General features: G+C 41.1%; 1 protein-coding gene across 1 annotated transcript in view; it reads right to left on the bottom strand.

Moving 5' to 3' along the window:
* adcy8 (adenylate cyclase 8 (brain)) overlaps positions 1 to 20,289 on the bottom strand; it is a 137,400-nt gene that overhangs the window by 35,733 nt on the left and 81,378 nt on the right. The window contains 4 exon segments of the mRNA XM_039816414.1: positions 170 to 259; positions 4,231 to 4,432; positions 5,431 to 5,531; positions 10,074 to 10,271. Coding sequence (XP_039672348.1) covers positions 170 to 259; positions 4,231 to 4,432; positions 5,431 to 5,531; positions 10,074 to 10,271 — 591 coding nt within the window.

Below are 20,289 nucleotides of genomic sequence, written 5' to 3'. Positions count from 1 at the left end.
TGGATGTTTTCTCCGTAACGTTTCTGACGGCTCCATCAGTCGCCGTTGTCTGAGGCGAGACCTCCCTCTGGGTGCGAGCAGATGTCTGTTTTTTTTCTTGTTCCCTTGCTTTCTCAAACCGATGGACCCTGACTGCAAAAAAAATTCAGACACATCATTTAGTCTGTACCTCTGGGTAGAAGCAGATGTCTGGGATGGAGACCGACTCGTTGTACGTCTGGTTCCTCAAGGTGCTGGACTTGTCGAAGTCGCACCACAGCTGTGAGAGACCAAAAGGGCGATTATTGTTGTTGTACAGTATTAAAGAGATGCAGGGTCAGTGCAAACATACCTGGAGTCCCGCTTCTTTATACATTTGTTCTTAAAGCCTTTAATCTTTCAAGGGGTTTGCATCAGGGTTGCGCCAGATGATATCGTGATGACGATTAAAAAAAAAGCCGATGTATTGTGCAGCCCTAGTTTGGATCAGAAAAGTCACAGCTCGTTGTGTGTGAAAGAGTCAGCTCTAGGCTTGAAGCGGTGACATTTTGTCATATTAATTAACAGCTGACCTGTTACGGAAGTTCGTATCCAAATAATGAGAGAAGCCTCCTGCCACACAGGAAGTGATGCATTTAAATGTGGCTTGTTTAAATAAATATAAAAGGAGAAGAATTCATGGTTATCATCGGCATGGAATTTGGCACAAAGATGTAAAAGCACTTTACAAGGAAGAAAAAATGAGGTTTTTGTTAGATGTTTTTATTTAATTTTTTGTCTTTTCTCTCTGTCTAACCCTAACACTAACCATCTTATAACTAACGCTTTTTTTTTAAAGACAACACTGTTTGCTGTAAACAGGAGAAAGGGGCATTTAGGTACGTAGTGACGTAAAACCTTTACATTAAAAGCACTTTAGTGGTTTCTATAAGCAACAGCAAAATGTATTTGCAAGAGCAGATGTTCAAAGTCACCAAATGTTTAGACCCAAAAAATATATCTGCAACATGTACAATGACAACACATTTTATTTGCTTTCCTACAATATCCACTTGTGGCAGCTACAGCATCATTAATCTTAATTAGTATTAATGGTTCTGCTGGATTAATATACAAATAACTTGCAAAAGCAATTTGTGTTTTAGTTCATTTACAGAAGCAAATCTCTCCAGTATTCTGATTAGTGGGCCCCTTATTCTTTTAGACAAACCGATCCTTTTAACAGTTGCCTCAACAGGGTTGTATAATTCACTTTGCTTTATGCAATCAGAAAACACCAAAAGCTTGTTTCATGTGCCTTGGTTAAATGGTAACTACCGTTTGTTTCAACATGGCCCCTCTGTTCCTATGTTTCTGTGTCTAAGTGAATGGTACCAACAATCTTTGACATTGGTCCAGTATTAAGCGAGATCGCTGCAGTCAGCAGCGGTGAAACAAATCTAAGTTAATAGGGCAATTGTGCAGCTTGTATTTACCTTCACTAAAGTGCTTGTTTTGCCGTTGACAGACTCAGATTAATATTCTAAGTGTCTGACAACATTATGGAAAGGATCCCTTCAGAGATAGACCTTTAAAACCTCTTTGAGACCTTTTTTAACCAGAAACAGCTCTGAAGTCGCTAGCGCTAAACCCACCAGACTCCATTTAAAAATGTAAAAAAACATTTTGTGTTTATTTCAACCAAAACTAGAGTTGTGATGGTTGGAAAAGTGGAAAGACGACCCAAAACGGCTTTTCTTAGTTTTATTTTGTTTCTGTCAACTTTGAATGAAGTGTGTTATACGATGCTATTGTTTATTTACTTGGAGTCTGGTGGGTTTAGCGAACGCAATTTTGCTTCTTTAACAGAAAGATCAACCTCCTTGAAATCCTTTCCATAATGTTGTCAGACACTTAGAATATTAATCGGAGTCTGTCAGTGGCAAAACAAGCCCTTTTGTGAAGGTAAATACAAGCTGGACAATTGCTCTATTAACTTACATTGTAGACCGACTGCAGCGGTCTCGCTTAATACTGGACCAATGTCAAAGATGTTTGGTACCATCAGTCACTTAGACACAAAGACATAGGGAAAAAAACAGTAGTTACCCTTTAAGTAATGACTTGAGAGCAAGTGTCTTTCAAAGGACGCCCTGCAGAAGAACAGCGCTGGAATATCAGACACAATGATGAGGTCAACGTTCAGACAATAAAAAAGGCTTATGAAGAATGAAGAAAAATGAATCTCATAGTTATAAAAAGAGGCTGTCATTTAATGGTGCAACAACCCTGGCAAACCTCACAATCCTCATTTAAAATTTAAAAGTGATGTAATTACATGGATCAATGCTTAAAACACATCTCCTTCACATTCATTATTAAACCACTCTTCAGTTTTACTTTTCAAGATCTGGTTTGTTTTGTTTTGCCCCCTTTTTCTGATTGGTTATAATAAAGTTTTGCATTGCCAGACCATACTCCAGTGTGGTAAGGTCTGGCTACACCGCTTATCTATTCTGGGATAGCGGGAAAAAACCATAGTGGAGATAACGGAAGTGGAGAGACATCAAGATGCTTTATCCCAGCAATGTACTGTCTGTTGAGCTAGACCAGTTTTAGTGTGAGGTTGGGTTTTTAATGTCTTACAGATGTGCAGATGTTGGGGAATTTTTAAGTTTCACCAGTAATCTTTAAGGTCCAACGTGTGGGAATTTCTCCCATCTAACGTTGAGATCATATATCTCAATCAACTCTCTCGCACCACGCAGTTCAAAGTAGGCATTACAGCTACGGAAGCCTTCACCCTTCAAAAAGTCGGTCTCTTGCTCTTTTCAATCTCCTTTTTCATTTTCTGGGCAAAGAAGAAGAAGACTCCTGTTCCTGACATTTGGATTTTGAATATGTGTGGTCCTCCATGTTTCCATCTTCAAACTTGCCGGGGCCGGGAAGCTACGATACCCATTAGCAGCATTAGCGGCACCTGTGAGTTTATCATATGACAGCAAAAACATGAATGGCGGAGCAGTATGTCCTGTATGTCCCTTACCGGCTAACGTATTTCAAGATGGAGCATGATTATGGAGCGTCTACCCCAGGTCATGCAAATGTAAAATTTCAAGCCAAAAGGAATACTTGGAATTGATGGTGGTGGTAAATATTCATGAAAAAGGACAAGTTGGTGAACGGGCAACACAGATTTTGATAATGAACGACTAAACACGTTACACACTGGGACTTTAAGCCTGGCGGTATTCTGTTTTTCTTAATGTCAGCAAATCTCATGTACAGACTCAAACCAACCGTGAATGTGTTGTGTGTGTGTGTATACAGTATATCTTCTTCTTTTGTGCCGTAGAGCTCCATTGCTGCCAAGAAACTATTAAACACACATCAGTGAGCCACAGTGTTGCACTGGGTGACATGTTCCTTCATCACCATGAACACACAGATTGTAGTTTATATTGACTCAATCCCACACACCGTCCTGCTGCCACAAATACTCAGTAGGAAAAGAAGAACAGGACAGTTGGGTTTAGGAAAAGAAGAACGGGACAGTTGGGTTTAGGTAAAGAAGAACGGGACAGTTGGGTTTAGGAAAAGAAGAACGGGACAGTTGGGTTTAGGTAGAAAAAGAACGGGACAGTTGGGTTTAGGAAAAGAAGAATGGGACAGTTGGGTTTAGGAAAAGAAGAACGAACAGTTGGGTTTAGGAAAAGAAGAACGGGACAGTTGGGTTTAGGAAATGAAGAACAGGACAGTTGGGTTTAGGTAAAGAAGAACGGGACAGTTGGGTTTAGGAAATGAAGAACAGGACAGTTGGGTTTAGGTAAAGAAGAACGGGACAGTTGGGTTTAGGAAAAGAAGAATGAACAGTTGGGTTTAGGTAAAGAAGTCCAGGACGGTTGGGTTTAGGAAAGGTGACACGCGGGACACAAACCCCAGTCTCTGGGGGGAAAGTCCTGTGTTTGACCCATCTATCACCCCAGCCAGCCTCCCTATGCAGAATTTCAGGCTTTCATACTACTCCCTACCATTGTCTCTCTTAATACTACGTCATCTTCAAGCGCTGCGTAGCTGCTACTCTGCCCGGTGCGTTCTACACACAAGCTGAAGGGTGCTTTTTGCGTTGTATCTGATGCTGAACGCCAAATGCCCAAACGTCTGTATTATACGAGTTTGGAGTGAGAAAGTGTCAGAGCATAGACAACAAGTAGACAACTCTGTAAATATTCAGCAGTCAACCAATGATCTGGAAGTGGAAATGAAACTCACTATATTGATCATGGCTGCCAGGAAGTTGATGAGGATCGAGATGAAGATGATGACGTTTCGCGCTGCGTACGTCTCGTTGATCCAGCAGCAGGCTTTGCGCAGGACCAGAGGCAGACACTTGTAGTCTTCCGCCGTGGTAACTAGGACCAGACAGGAATGGAGGACGATGAGGATTGAGAACTGGATCACCATGGTTACCATCCTGCAGAAACACAATAAATGGCAAAATAACAATAATACCATCCACTGTGGGCTGAGGCCTTACAATACATTTTAAAAGCAGGCCGTCCAATCACATTAAAGAAGTGATGTAAATGTATGTAAATAATAAGTAGGCCTATGAGATAAATGTTTTAATACATTTTTATTTCACATTCTAATAATTAACGAGATCGCTATAATTTAAATAACTTGTGTTTGTGGGATACAGATCTCAAAATTACAATGTCCCATTTTTTGCACATACTCTGTTCCATTAGCTTTGGGCAGATTATGTATTTTCTCAGTTTCTTTCATCATTTTTTCTCGAATTTTGAAATAGTATCCTGTGGTTTTCTTTCCATACTCAAAAGTAAATGCTGCGTTATTGACTTTAGACCAGGTTTTTGTTGGTCAATGGCGCGATCACTTGCCGCTGCCTCAAGGGGCATTTGCTATTTAAACGACGTGGGCATTGGACGGGAAATTGACAACTGCGTCCTTCTAAAAAACTAGCAAAGACACTTGCGTTGGGCTTTGCGCTGCACCGGGTGCAAGATTGGGCCCTATGACTCCAAGTGAGAAATATATGGAGAAAAGGGGAAAAGCTGTCACGAAAAAATCACTTTTTGTTTGTTAAATCTAGTGAGAAAGTCACCAAGTTGACAACATGGTCAATGTGTATGTTGATAACGTTAGATAGCTACAGCTAATGTCTACACATTAGCTAGTCGGGGCAAAAAAGGACTGCTACACACTCTGTAGCTAAGACTAATAGAAGCTGCAGTTGGGGAAAGCTAACAAATAGCATTATTCCGTCCTTAAAAAATCAAAATCTTTCCAAATTCAACTAAACTGAAAATACATTGAGAGCTGAAAGCTAGCCAAACAGAAGCAGAGGCAAGGCAGGACGTTGGTTCTTAAAAAATGTGAAAATATCTTTCAGTTATCAATCCTTTTGGTCAGAAATGTCCACCATGTTGACAGTCTGTCCTCTTTTACCTGGCAGAGGGAAGCAGGCTTTGGATGGTGGTGATGAAGATGAGCACGATGAAGGCGCACACCAGGTTGGACTTGAACACCTCGTCCCTCATCTGGGAGTACTGCGCCGTGAAAGGGAGAAGAAAAAGAGGGAGGAAGAGGAGGTGAGAGAAAGATGGAGAAACGCGTTTTCAGGCAAACACAGAAGACTGAAAACACTGAAATGCACCTCAAACACACCGACTCGCTGCCACAGATGCATTCAATGGTTCAACCACAAGCGTTAGAGAGAGACAGGAGCTGTGGGTTAGCTGTGGGGTCCTGGGGAAGGTGCAAAGCTGACAAGCACAATGCTAGCTGTTAGCCGTTAGCTGAGTCAGAGACACAAACAGCGAGCGCTGCGCCTAATTAAGCTAGCTGGGAAGCTAAACGGGGGCGTAGAGAGAGTTTCTGAAAGCTTAACTGGGGGGAATTCTCTGGATTTGAGAAATATTAGATCATGAACTTTATTTTCACAAGGTTTTATAGTGTTAGCAACTAGCGCTGCGAAGATTAAGCGATTAGTTGTCAACTATTAAATTAATCACCAACTATTTTTGATAATCGATTCATCGGTTTGAGTCGTTCTTTATGAAATTATAGGTAGAACTTCTGAATATGTGAATATGTTCTAGTTTCTTCTCTCCTCTTTGACAGAAAACTGAATATCTCTGAGTTGTGGACAAAACGAGACATTTGAGGACGTCATCTTGGGCTTTTTGGGACACATTTTTTCAGCATTTTATAGAAAACAACTAATTCATAATCCATAAAATAATCGACCAATAAATCGACAATGATAATAATTGTTAGTTGAAGCCGTTTTAGCAACTCAACCAAAGTAAAATATCTGAAAAGCAACGACAGCAAATAGCCTAAGGGCATTTATGGTTGTAGCTACTATCTAAATCCAGTTTTGAGTTTTTGATATTGCATTTATCTTAACTTTAAAATGACATAAATGCAGCTGTTTTGGGGCAAAAGTAGGTCTTTCCGAAAAGTCAGGAACTCTAAGTTTTAGAAACGTTTTTGTTAACCTCCTCCAAATTAATTCAAATAGAGATGTTGTTCACCTGAGGGGTAAAAAGCCTTGTATTTCCAACCCCTTGATCAGTCCATTGCATTTTAATAGTTAAGCACATGCTAATGCTTGTTTTGTAATGCCAGAACTTTACTTTGGATGTTTTCCAGTCCAGTTATTTTCCAGTCCAGGATAACATTGTGTATTGTATTGACTTTGTTAGGGACAGTACTCATCAATTAAGAGAAACTGGAAACGTACAGGTACGTACATTTTTGTTGAGCAATTTTGGGAAATGTTCATTTGCTTTCTAACTAAGGGTTAGATGAGAGGATGTGCATGTACAAAAGGAGCATGAATGTTTTATTCTTAAAATTCCAGTTAATGTTTTTTACGTGCATAGTACATTTTAGGCCTACTGAGTTAAACTGGTTATATTGAGATAGGAGAATGTGGGCATGTGCGCTGATGTAAGACTCTAGACTGAGGAGTCACCAGTCTGGACCGACAGCCTGACTCATCTTAATCTTAAAATTTCCACCCCCATGACCCCCGCTGCCCCTGTCCTTGCTCTGTCTCTTTCTCTAAGAGTGCTGGGAAATTAGCAAGAGGATGCTACACGTTTGGTCACAACTTCGGCAAAAAAAAAAAGAGGGAGGCCAACAGCAAATCACTGCACACTTACTGAAGAGGTTAAAAGGTCAACCAAAAAAAAAAATTTTTAAGATGGCGATGGAGTTCTCAGGGAAAAAGGGAAGAGCCGATACGACAGTCAACTTAAAAGGAACCAAGAAAATATAGGGAGAAAGGGGACAAAAAGATACAGAAGTGCATTGCATTCACAAAATAAAAGAATATTCAGACACATTTTCATGTAATTATGACTTTGACATGTCACAATTATGACTTAACATCTCATAATTATAACAGAATTACCCGTGGTTTTTCAATCTGGGTGATCTAAATCTATTTAAAAAGGTATATTGCAAGCTCACGGTCTCATAGTTATGAGATGTTAAGTCATAATTATGGGATATGTAAGCCGTAAATTTGAGAAAAGATCCAAAATAATTTTTTGTTTAGTGAATGCAATGTGCTCCTCTTAAAATAAAAAGTCAGCCTTTTCTACAGAACTTGAAAAAGGTAACAGGTCCATGGACTTTTGGTCATGAGTAAACTAAAGGGGCTTCTGCAATCAGCATTGCCAAACATTAGTGTTTCACACAGCTGACTCGTCGAAGCATCAAAATCTTTTCATTTCATGAGTCATGCTCAAATTGCTTTAACCTTGGAAGTAAATTTTAAAAAAAATACGTTATTGTTAGTTAGTATCTACTGGTAGATAGTGTTTATTCATGCACTAGTACATTATGGAGTCTGACGTGTGCCAACTGGATACTTCTACTTCTACTTTTTATTATAGCTGTAAATCAATCAGGGTTTCTCCCAGTGCATTGTAAGCCTGGTGGCGACTTCCGGCAAGTCACAGAGCTGAGGTTTTACAGTAATGGACAAACGAGCAGTGGAGTAGTAATGTTACGAGGCAAAGAGCCAGACACTAAATGAGTGAACTTAGCTTCATGCTTCATCCACACAAAGCCCGTTGCTATCGCCACGAGTGACAGCTTTATTCGGCTCGTTTTCTGTGAACTATGTGGCGAGGGGGTAACTTTAAGGTGGAGTTAGCAAGCTAACGTTAGCCAACTAACACCGGCTGGTTCTGCCATGCTTTCACGCTGCATTGGTTACAGAGAATGAGCTGACCAGCGGGCTGGGTCTAATGTTAGCGGCCTGCTGACCCACTGCCGCTAAGTCTAGCGTTAGCGTTCCGCTGACCCACTGCCGCTGGGTCTAACGTTAGCGGTCCTCTGATCCACTGCTGCTGGGACTAACGTTAGCGGTCGCTGACCCACTGCCGCTGACCCACTGCCGCTGACCCACTGCCGCTGGGTCTAACGTTAGCGGTCTGCTGACCTGCTGGGTCTAACGTTAGCGGTCTGCTGACCCACTGCTGCTGGGTCTAACGTTAGCGGTCCTCTGATCCACTGCTGCTGGGTCTAACGTTAGCGGCCCACTGACCCGCTGGGTCTAACTGTCCCTCCTCACTCCCTGCAACTCCGAGAATGTCTCCCAGCTGCGTCGGGTAGCTCTCCTCCCAGCGAGCTGCGACACAGTTTACGGCCCCACTGACGCATATTGTCAATATAACAACAATCACCATTTTGTTGTGTACCAATCAAATGACCACGGGAAACAGTTCAATGGCCTTTCTATCCATTTTAATTCTATGTTTAAGACGTTTTTTTTTTTTAAACTACAGTTACAGTGGGGCGGCTTAGTTTGAAACTCAGACAGTCATATTTATTTCGAATCTCCAGTTAGCTTTTAGCACCGACTTAATGTGCGTCCCTATGGATTCTGTCTTATAGCTTATTTAAATTGTCAATTTCGCGATTCGGTCAATGATTCTGTTTTACAGAAACTATTGGGCTCTACATTAATGTCTGTGACTGGACCCAGCCGGGCCCTCGTCAAAAAAATACACTTGCCACCGGGTTAAACAACTTTTCTGAGGGAAACCCTGTCAATTAACATGTTTTAAAAAGCTACTATAAACTTGAGAATGACCCTTGAGAACAATAGTTTGATAAAAAACTCAAGGACCATTTTCAGAGGTTTCAGCTGCATCTCAGGGTCTTCCTCCGGAGAGATGGAGTAGAATGGATGGAGACTCCATGATATTTATGGATGAAGACTGTGAGATGCAGTTGTAAGCTCTAAAAACGTGGGTCTTGAAAAACATAGACCTACTATTAAACTTAACTAATGATAGTTTGAATACTGCATTCATACAAAGAAAAAATATATTGTATATATATATGTATTTGCATTTTAATTATTTGTTTTGTCTTTAAATGTTGAGTTGATAATTAAATTTTAATACAGATGCAAAATCAATTGTTTTATCATTTTAACTTGACTTTTCACAAAAGATTCCAAAATGGAAACGCTTAGTATTAATATTAGTAAATATTTAAGCAAGAAATGAACTGTGTGATGGAATATAATAGGCAGACAATAAAGGGAATCACAACATTTAAAAGCCTGTAAAAATAACTAAAAATTACATTTTAAAATGTTATTATAATTTATCATTTCAAAGACGTACTTTAAACATAATTTCCTGAACTTTTTTTTATAACTTTGAATTTAGTGCATCATCTAAATGCAAATTGAAGTCATAATAGTTCTTCAAAATTCATCAATTTATTAACAGGCTATAATTTAAACTTTGAGTCCAGAATTATCAATGCTGGCACACTTCAGACTCCATACCCTGGAAGACCAAATAGAGGAAAGCACTGACCCTGGACTATTAAATGTACGTACTGTATAGTGTGTACAGTTCATTATTTTCCCATACGTTTCATGACATTCTTCAGTTACACCATGAATAGTATCTTAAGTGCCTTTAGCTTACTCATGATTGGATACAAATTGTTGCTTCTTGTTTTGCTTCTAAAAAAACTTAATCTAAGAATAGATATGAGGAGGGAGAGAGAAAGAAAATCAAAAACAGTCATCTATCTAAAACCCCAGCTACCTTCTGTTCCAGGCTGGAGTCTTTAAACATCAGTGAGAAAGGCTTGATATGCTCTCTTCTCAACTTATCGCCACTCCTTAAGTCGATGGCGCTCTCTATTCGCTTGTTAATTTCCTCAGGACCAGACTGGACATGCAAAGCTTGTGCGAGATGGTTTGGAAGCAGATTTATCGAATTTCTCGTTAGGGCAGCCAGAGTCTAGGGGGAAAGCACATGCACATAGAATGAACCTGCTTGTCCCCCTTTTTGTTTCATACAAGTTACAAATGAAAAAGAACAGACAGTTACGTTCAGTACATACACAAAAAAAAGGAAGATAAGGGAAGACCAAAATGCAACATTCGCTATCAGACGGACAAGAGCAAGTCATGCAATTCTCATTCACGCGCTGCATGTTCACTTTGCACTGATGTTAGTGGTGACGAAGCTTGTAATTATGGCTGTGACTGAAAAGGGGAAGGACAGGAAATGAAAACAAACAAAACGGATGAAAATAATAAAATATTAAGCATGAAATGGGGGACAACAAAACACAGCTGAGAGAAGAGTTTAGTTGCAAAATATCATGACAAATATACCAAAATGTACAATTTATTTCATTGTATTAATCTTTAGCAAGTAAAAGGATGAGAAGACAATCTGAATTTTAAAAGACTTGATCCTCCAAAAAATGAATTCAACTTTCAAAATGTTTTTTGAGCGTTTTTGAAAGAAACTCTTAAAATGCATCATGTCCCTAACCAGGACAACCCTGCAAGAAATAACTATGCAACACTGTAAAAAGTTTACAGGGGTCTCCTAAAGGGTTTTTAATTTACCACTTCATCACTTCCAATTTCGCTTGGCCTTCCTTCTCTCTCTGTGACACAAATATACTAAAGGTTGGAACCCGTCCACAGCCGGACGTTGCTTAGCTTCCGTGTCGGTACTCCTGTCTGCTTCGCCAAACTCGGGGCATGCTCACCGCCGTCTACTGTAGCTAACACACTGACTATGGATTGGCGTGCATTCACACTGCCTGTGTCGGCCATCTGACGGAGCGACAAAAACGCAGGTCTGCCCATTGATTTTGAATGAGGGTAGTGCGCGGTGGGTGCAGCGTGACGTGGTGTTACGTTTCTCCAAAAGTTGAATCCGCCCCAACCTTTCGCCGCAGGGGAGTCAACTTTTGGAGAAACGCAACCCTGTGTTACGCTGCGGTGGACAATCATGTAAGCGTTGATCAGACCTGTCAGTATGTTTTGTGGACAACAAACTGCAACTGGAAGGTTTTAAAACACCGAAACACAAGCACTGAACTGCTCAGGAGTTTGTGGATCAGTTCACTTGTTCCCTGTAACAAAAAAGCACAGTCACTTTCTCCGTAGTCTATATCGACGACGTTTCATCAATCGATACAGCATAGTATCGCAATATTTTTCGTGGCAATGCTGTATCGATACACAGACGCCAAGTATGGATCTATTATTATATGTGTTGGTCAGTTTGTCTGCTTGACAATCCCATTTAGCAGCAATACAATTGAAGTGAGATGAACAAACAGAGAAATTTATCTTTTTAGATAAAACAGATGTTGACAAAATTGTCCTTTCGAGACATCATTTGAAATTGGGAAGAATTTGAAGTTGGAAAAAATTTAATACATTGCAATATATCACAGAATATTGCAATATTTATTAAGCTACGCAATAATATCGTATCGTGACATAAGTATCGTGATGATATCGTATCGTGAGGCCTCTGGTGATTGCCACCACTAGTAAACACGCAGGCTCTATGTGGACATCGGCGCAACGCCATTTTATTGTGACCACGCAGAAATGTCCGCGAAGCCACTGCGCTACAAGTGCCGCATAGTAGGATTGTATATATGTACTGTATCTCTCGCTACCTCTGTCACGCTCAAACAGCCAAAAAACAAAGGAGTGGAGTGCTGTGTGGACTAGCAAGACGTTCCTCAGCAGCGCTGTGGAGGAAGGTCTGGCAAAGCGAGACTTCTTTCTCCGTGAAATAAAGCTGCCTTCAAGTGCAGTCGAGCTCTATTAAAGATCTGACGGAAAACAATAACCGTGAAACATAAAGTCTACTTGTGCTACATTGGGCGGTTAGAGAACACAACAGAACGTCACACAAATGGGCCGTTTAAGTAACACTCTCACACCATGCCGCCGCACAACCCAATCGCCGGAATCCTTTTTCTGGTCTGAACCAAACTATCCCTTAAAAATCACTGCTGTGCTTTTTCTGCCTTTGTATCCTAAATTGAGTCAAGGTGAGCCCGTCCGGCCCGGCGGAGACATCACGGTTTTTCAAGAGCAGCCCTCGAGGTAAAAGTGGTAGAGACCATATGCGTGAGGATCAGAGTCATTTTCTCCGAGCCACTGACATTATCTCTCCACCATTAGCTGTGAGTTAAAGTAATTGCACAGAGGAACGTGATGATAGAGCATATGTGTGTGAAATTCAATATGTCTCTCACCTCATCTCGCTTAATCCAACACTTCAACAGATGATATCCATCATACCGAGATCAATAAAAGTTCATTTTCAGACAGAACTGATGTTCTCAGACAAATCTTCATTACTGGATTAATTTTTTTCCTTTACCTGTCAGGGCCTTTCTGGCGATCCCAGGCCAATATTACGGGGAGATTTAAATCTAATCAGAACTACCTGGAGATTGTAAATGACTGCAATTTGTAGGTGTTTCCATCAATGCCTCACAAATCACAAGAACCTGCGGCATTTATCAACGTCAGCGAAAAGATTCTCACATATTTAACCCTTGTGTTGTATTCCCTTCAACCATGAACTTGTCCTACAAAATTGAAAATTAACTTTTTTTAATGTTTTTTTACCCAACGTTTTGTCGCTTTTTTAAAATTATTCTTTTGAAGCTTTTTTTTAAAAAATGTCTTGCTTATTTCAATGCTTTTTAATTTTTTTTATTTATGGTCAATAAACCTAATTTATGACATTATACATAATTTTTGAGTTAGAAAAAGCAGAAATTATAAATTATTTCAACTAATAGTTCAGATCAGAGGATGTTGAGTGGATAGTCACAGACTGGTTAATGTAAACTTTTAGTCAGGATACTGTTTTAAAACCATGTACATTTTGCAAATGCTATAAAATTTAATAAAACACCCCAAATTCAATGGAAATAATCATTAATTTTACCTGCGAAGAACGTTGTATCCATACAACCTACATCCATGCATCCAAGTTATTTTTGGGCAATTTGGTTGAACAAAACCAATATTTCTGATATAAAAAAACTTTAAAAACGGGTAAAATATATAACACAAGGGCTAGGGTTGGGTAGCATTCACATTTGTATCGGTACGGTAACGATACCGTTACCTGAAATTCGGTTCCGGTACCCAACGGTACCTTTTTTCAACCCGTCCCTACAACCTGTTAAATCAAATAAGTATTAATTTCTTACTCACTGTAACTTTTATTCTTGTATTTGTATATTATTCTATTTTAGCCTGTTTTATTTTCATGACCGTTTTTAATTGCTCCTAAATGTTTTATGTGAAGCACTTTGAATGATGTGCTAAAGAAATAAAGTTGCATTTCGTTACAACCTCAGCCGGTCAGTCAGTTGTGCCCGCTTGTCTCAGAGGAATTGTAACGTTAACGGCACCACCGCGACTGCTTTCGCCTCGCCATTAATGTCATATCGCAGCGAACGCTGTCTGCGTGAGGTTTTGAAAACTGTAACTTAACTTGCAACCACTTTAACGGTGCTGGCGTGACTCACTGTGACTTAAACAATACCGCAGAGACGACATAGTTTGGTTGAGTTTGTTTAAGTCTGAGCATGAGTGCATGTGTGTGTGTCTGTGTGTGTGTGTGTGTGTGTGTGTGTGTGTGTGTGTGTCTGTGTGTCTGTGTGTGTGTGTGTGTGTGTGTGTGTGTGTGTGCGTGTGTGTGTGTGCATGCGTGCGTGCGTGTGTGTGTGTGTGTCAGAGCCCCGCTGTCTGTCAAGATGCAGAGAGGAAAGATAAGCTCCCTCTTACTCACTCTCAGGTACCGAAATTTGGCACCGTTTGATTTAACGTGAATCGGTCCAATGTAATTAGGTCGGTACCCTAAAAATGACCGAGTTCGGTACCCAACCCTACACATTACGAGAGAGACATGTAAGCCAAAGACAAGTCGGACCACTCACTTCTACAAAGTGTAACATGATAACCAACCAGCTAAGCAATGGCAAAACACAGAGCAAATGCAATGATTTAACGTAACATAAACTACACCTAAAGTTAATCAAACTGCATTTTTCCTATCTGGGGAAATAGGAACAACCCTACTTGGTGAGCATAACTTCCAGATATATGTATAATTTGAGGAAAACGAACACACTGACAGCTGAGAGTAAATGGGATGTAAACTACATAAAATATAGAATCTGGAAAAGTCCTGCCTATAGCTACTTAATACTTGTGACTTTTTATAATTGTCTGCCAGAATGGAGTATTCAGTGAATGCAAACTGGCCATTTTTGGTCTCCACAAACAGTGACGATAAGGGAGAGGGAGATGAACTGAAATTGAACTTGACCAAACCGAACCTCTGTTGCATATGAATGAAGATGTGTGGCCTGTGTGTCAAATCATTAACATATCAGCCACAGAAAACACACAAGCGTCATTATAATGAAGACAATTGGACGCCGTTTTGTGGAATCAGATGAGCTCCATTATGTATGTGTGCCTCAGTTCACGGTGATGACATGTCGACCCCATTATCAGTCTATTTTAGGGGACGATCTCAGCTCACTTCTGTGGAAAATACCGTGTCATTACTGTAGCTGTTGAATGAGAGATCTGCACACTGAAATGAGCCTGAAGGGCTTTTAAAGTCAGTTAATTATCGGGCACATTTTAATGTCCACACTGGGTGTTTGGGTCAGGTTCGAGCCTAAAATATCAATGTTGCTATTGAAAATTAAATGCTACACTGTCAGTATAATAATCGTAAAGTTCCACACATCATAATGCATACTGATATATGTCAGTCACGTGGTGAAGACATTCTCGTTTGTAAACTTGTCGTGTCAATGTCCTTATTTCTTTCCACATAAGGACAAACAGTTTTGATGTATGATGCAGGTGCTTGCTGGTTTATTGATATGTTTGCATTCTGCTTGGTTTGTTGAGAGCTACAATCAGAGCCGTGCTGCCATGATTGTTTTTGTCGTGCGCATCCCTGAGGAAGCACACAGCCTAAAGGGCACATGGTTTCATCTCTGACATTTCTCTGTGATATCAATGTGATGTTGCCCGGAGCAGTGGTTGGCTGTATGGGGGCAGCAGTATGTGGTAACATGTATGTAGATGCATATTAATAACAGAACACCCGGTGGCTCTTAAAGGCCCGGACTGGCCATTGAGAGCATTGGCGATCACCACCGGCGATCACCACCGGCATTAATTCAATTCAATTTTATTTATAGTATCAAATCATAACAAGAGTTATCTCGAGACACTTTACAGATAGAGTAGGTCTAGACCACACTCTATAAATTCCAAAACCCCAACAATTACAGTAATTCCCTCAAGAGCAAGCATTAGCAGTGGCTATTGCGAAAGTGGCAAGGAAAAACTCCCTTTTAGGAAGAAACCTCGGCAGACCCAGACTCTTGGTAGGCGGTGTCTGACGGGGCCGGTTGGGGGTGTGATGAACAGTGGCAAATAATAGTCACAATAAAGATAATGGAACAGTGACTTTGAAGGTCATCGTGGAAGTTCATGTCATAGCAGGGCACATCGTGTCATACTGAGTAGTGCAGTCTCCTACACCGGATCCTGACTACTCTGTGTGTATGAACATCACAGCAGGGCGTTGCGGGATGTAACGTGGCGCTGCAGAGCATGGGTGGGTGCGGCGGACGCAGCAGGACGCGGCCGGGAATTTGCAGAGAAACGTAAGGACTCCGGGGAGTAAACTCCCCAGAGCTAGGTTAGTAACAAGCATTTCTGGGACAGGATGCATACAAAAGGAAACAAGTGAAAACAGAGATGAGAGAGCAGCTCAGTGTGTCATAGGAAGGAAGGAACTTCCCCGGCAGTCTAGAATTATAATAGCATAACTAAGAGAGGCAGGTTAAAGAGAGGTGCTTGGTCGGGCTAGAACTCTCCCCAACCGGATCGGGCTGCACTGGCCTGCCTCCCTCTACTCTCGCTATATTATTGATTATATGATAAATAAAACTGATGACTATGAAGAGGAGCAGATGGGCCGGTTAGGCGGATGCTGCAACTCCTCACTCCTTAACTATAAGCTTTATCAAAGAGGAGGTTTTCAGTTTACTCTTAAATGTTGTGACGGTGTCTGCCCCTCAAACTGGCCCCCAGTCTACTTTTAGATACTCTAGGAACCACAAGTAGCTCTGCATTCTGGGAGCGTAGTGCTCTACTAGGACAATAAGGTACAGTTGTGTTCAAAATTATTCAACCCCGCCAATGCTGTAAATGGTTTTAGGGAATTTAGTGTACATTTGTAATTGTATTCATAATGAAATCCTACAAGGACTTCTTAAAGAACCATATGCAACTAAAATGACATCAATTGGTTTTGTAATACAGTAGTAAATGTTTATTTTGTGAATTCTTCATTGACACAATTATTCAACCCCTTAAAGACTACCACTCTGAAGAACAGAGGTTCATTGAAGTGTTTTCAATCAGGTATTGAAAACACCTGTGGATGTCAGGGAGCAGCAATAAAGCCTAATAAGCACCAATTAGGCAGCTTTAAAATGACTGTGATACTCAGCTCCTTCTAGACATTTACTGGTGTGGTTACAAACATGGTGAAGTCAAGAGAATGGTCCAGGAAGACAAGAGAAGAGGTGATTACTCTTCACAGGAAGGGCAATGGCTATAAGAAGATTGCAAAGATGTTAAACATACCAAGAGACACCATAGGAAGCATCATTCGCAAATTCAAGGCAAAGGGCACTGTTGAAACGCTACCTGGTCGTGGCAGAAAGAAGATGCTGACTTCGACTGCTGTGCGCTACCTGAAGCGTAGGTGGAGAAAAGTCCCGGTCGTGACTGCTGAGGAACTGAGAAAAGATTTGTCGGATGTAGGTACTGAAGTTTCTGCTCAGACAATGACGCGCACCCTGTGTAATGAAGGCCTCCATGCCAGAACTCCCAGGCGCACCCCCTTGCTGTCTCCAAAGAATAAGAAGAGTCGACTGCAGTATGCCAAAAGTCATGTGGACAAACCACAGAAGTTTTGGGATAGTGTTCTGTGGACTGATGAAACAAAATTAGAACTGTTTGGGCCCATGGATCAACGCTATGTTTGGAGGAGGAAGAACAAGCCCCATGAAGAAAAAAAAACCTTGCCTACTGTGAAGCATGGCGGGGGGTCAATCGTGCTTTGGGGCTGTTTTGCTTCTGCAGGTACTGGGAAGCTTCAGCGTGTGCAAGGTACCATGAATTCTCTTCAGTACCAGGGAATATTGGATGACAATGTGATGCAGTCCGTCACAAACCTGAGGCTTGGGAGACGTTGGACCTTTCAACAGGACAATGATCCCAAGCATACCTCCAAGTCCACTAGAGCATGGTTGCAGATTAAAGGCTGGAACATTTTGAAGTGGCCATCGCAGTCACCAGACTTAAATCCGATTGAGAACCTCTGGTGGGACTTAAAGAAAGCAGTTGCAGTGCGCAAGCCTAAGAATGTGACTGAACTGGAGGCTTTTGCCCATGATGAATGGGCGAAGATACCCGTAGATCGCTGCAAGACACTTGTGTCAAGCTATGCTTCACGTTTAAAAGCTGTTATAACTGTAAAAGGATGTTGTACTAAGTACTAAGATTGAATGTCACTTGGGGGTTGAATAAAACTGATAATAATGTGAGCACAGAAAAGACATTTGTGGTTATTTCATTATGAATGTTATGTTATATTTGTCTGACCTACACGTGCCTCTTTGATTTAATTGTAAGCAGGATGACTGAATGATCAAAATCAATGTCAAACCGGCCAAAACAATCAATTTCAGTGAGGGTTGAATCATTTTGAACACAACTGTACTAAGAGTTCTTCTAGGTATGATGGTGCTTGACCATTTAGAGCTTTGTAGGTCAGGAGGAGGATTTTAAATTCGATCCTAGATTTCACAGGAAGCCAGTGCAGAGAAGCTAATACAGGAGAAATATGATCTCTTCTCTTAGTTCGCATTACTGTCTTTTACGAGGTGGAAGCCCTGAAGATATTAGTATGATATGAAACTAGACCACCGAAGGAATTCAGTGGTACCAACTGTTTCATGCTAGCGTGACGGGAAGTGGGCTAAATAACCCTCCAAACATAGACTTAATTTTAGCGATGGAAAAACTGGCATGGCCTTTTTAAAAGGGGTCCCTTGACGTCACCCCTCAAGATATCTGAATGAAAATGGATTCTATGGGTACCCACAGGTCTCCCCTTTGCAAAACTGCCCACTACATGCTAATCCAATGCAGTCTGGGGAAAAGCCATGCAGTTACTCCTATACAGTACACATGTTATTTTTTAGCCAATTCTAAAATGGTCTATTTGAATATTTCTGCATGATGGGGTGCCTAAACATTCTGGGAGTTGCATATAGTGGGTCTAACTGGAAAGCTGAGACTCGTGTGGATTCAATGAGCCCAATTGTATTCCCGTGTGATGATTTTAGTCCCCGTAGTGGCTATTTCATTGTAGTGAATCCATTTCCTTGAAACCTGACCTCACTGTATAAAATGAGCTTTTGTGACATTGAGGATAATCACAGCATCATGGAACTTTACAATCGCAAACTAAACACCTACGGCCTTCAGAGGATGTCATATTTAGACCAAAAGGTGGTTTCTGAGCAGTTTCCTGGACAGAAGTCCTGGCCATCCAATCGCCAAAAAAAAAGAAAATGCAATTTGTGTCAGAAATCTCCAAATGTCAAAAGTTGTTTAAACCAAATCACAACATATGCGACATAATTGAGCATGGAAATAGGCATTATAAGAGAAAAGAGAAAAAAAAAAAGGTTACAGCATACGTGGGCTCTTGTAAATGTGTGGGTATTGGCCTTGACTGCTGTTAGTATTCCTGGCCTGAATTATTAGCCCAGTCTGGCCCTGACAAAACATATTTGTCTCATCGAAATGCCAACATATGATACCAGGAAAAGGGCAAGTGGAGGTAGGGGAGCGGGGGAGATACTGTAATATCTGAGGATATTCATGTGCTGGATGTCTCACGTGTGATAGTGTGACAGATTATCTTATACTTTAGAGCCAGGAAGTATAATTCACTGCAACATGACTTGTTTGGAAGCGGTGCAAGCCTTTGCACCGCACGCATCGGGGCTAATGAAGGATCTGGACCAACACTGTAGTACAAAGTCAAATGTCTTGACAACTATTGGACACGTTCAGAGTCTTGAACCTAGGTATATTGTTAATTGGTGTTGAATCCTTCGTTATGGCACATCTTTAATGTGAAGAGAGTGGAGCTGCCATGTGCCGCAGACGGCTAAACCACCTTTTATCATTTTGAAAATTTTAATGGATTCTCTTCAGCAGATATGAAAGCAACCGTCTCAGAAACCAGCACCAACGCAGACCTAAACCAAAACAGAAACGTGGAAACTACATTTCTTTTTGGCCTAGATTTCACTGCGATGAGACACGGAGTAACTGGGTCTTCTGAGGAAACGCACGACCTCCTTTGAGGTGAAGGCACTGTGACAGTGCTGTGCATCATGGGAGCCAGCAGGCACACAGCGAAGCATGAAAGAGGAAGAAGACAGAGCCACTCAGCCGGTACAAAGAGCCTACACAAAGATGGGAGTCTGATTTCAAGGCTCGTCTTCCTGGACTCACAGGTCCGTCAAAACCCAGCGCCGCATGCATCTTTTGGGCTTGATAACGGCAACCAGTCCTGGATGACGGTCTGTCCCATTAACGCAGTGACTGACAGGAGATAATCACTTATTCAATGGTTATCACTGTACAAGCGTATTTCACAATAAAGACCAGGATGAGTGGAAGATAATGTGTTGGCCACAGATAGCAAATACAGTTTTTATGGCAGTAATCAGCAAAGAGCTTTTACGTGGTTCCTGGTGTTTCATGCAGCCACTGGTAAAGAAGATGAATCATGCACCATCACTCTGTTGCATGTCTGCAACCAGGAAGATCCTAATGTCCATGTGAGT

This window comes from Perca fluviatilis, chromosome 11, assembly GCF_010015445.1.
Source record: "Perca fluviatilis chromosome 11, GENO_Pfluv_1.0, whole genome shotgun sequence".
NCBI lineage: Eukaryota > Metazoa > Chordata > Actinopteri > Perciformes > Percidae > Perca > Perca fluviatilis.
Note: the sequence above shows the minus strand (reverse complement) of the source record. Positions and strands in the feature narration are given on the sequence as shown.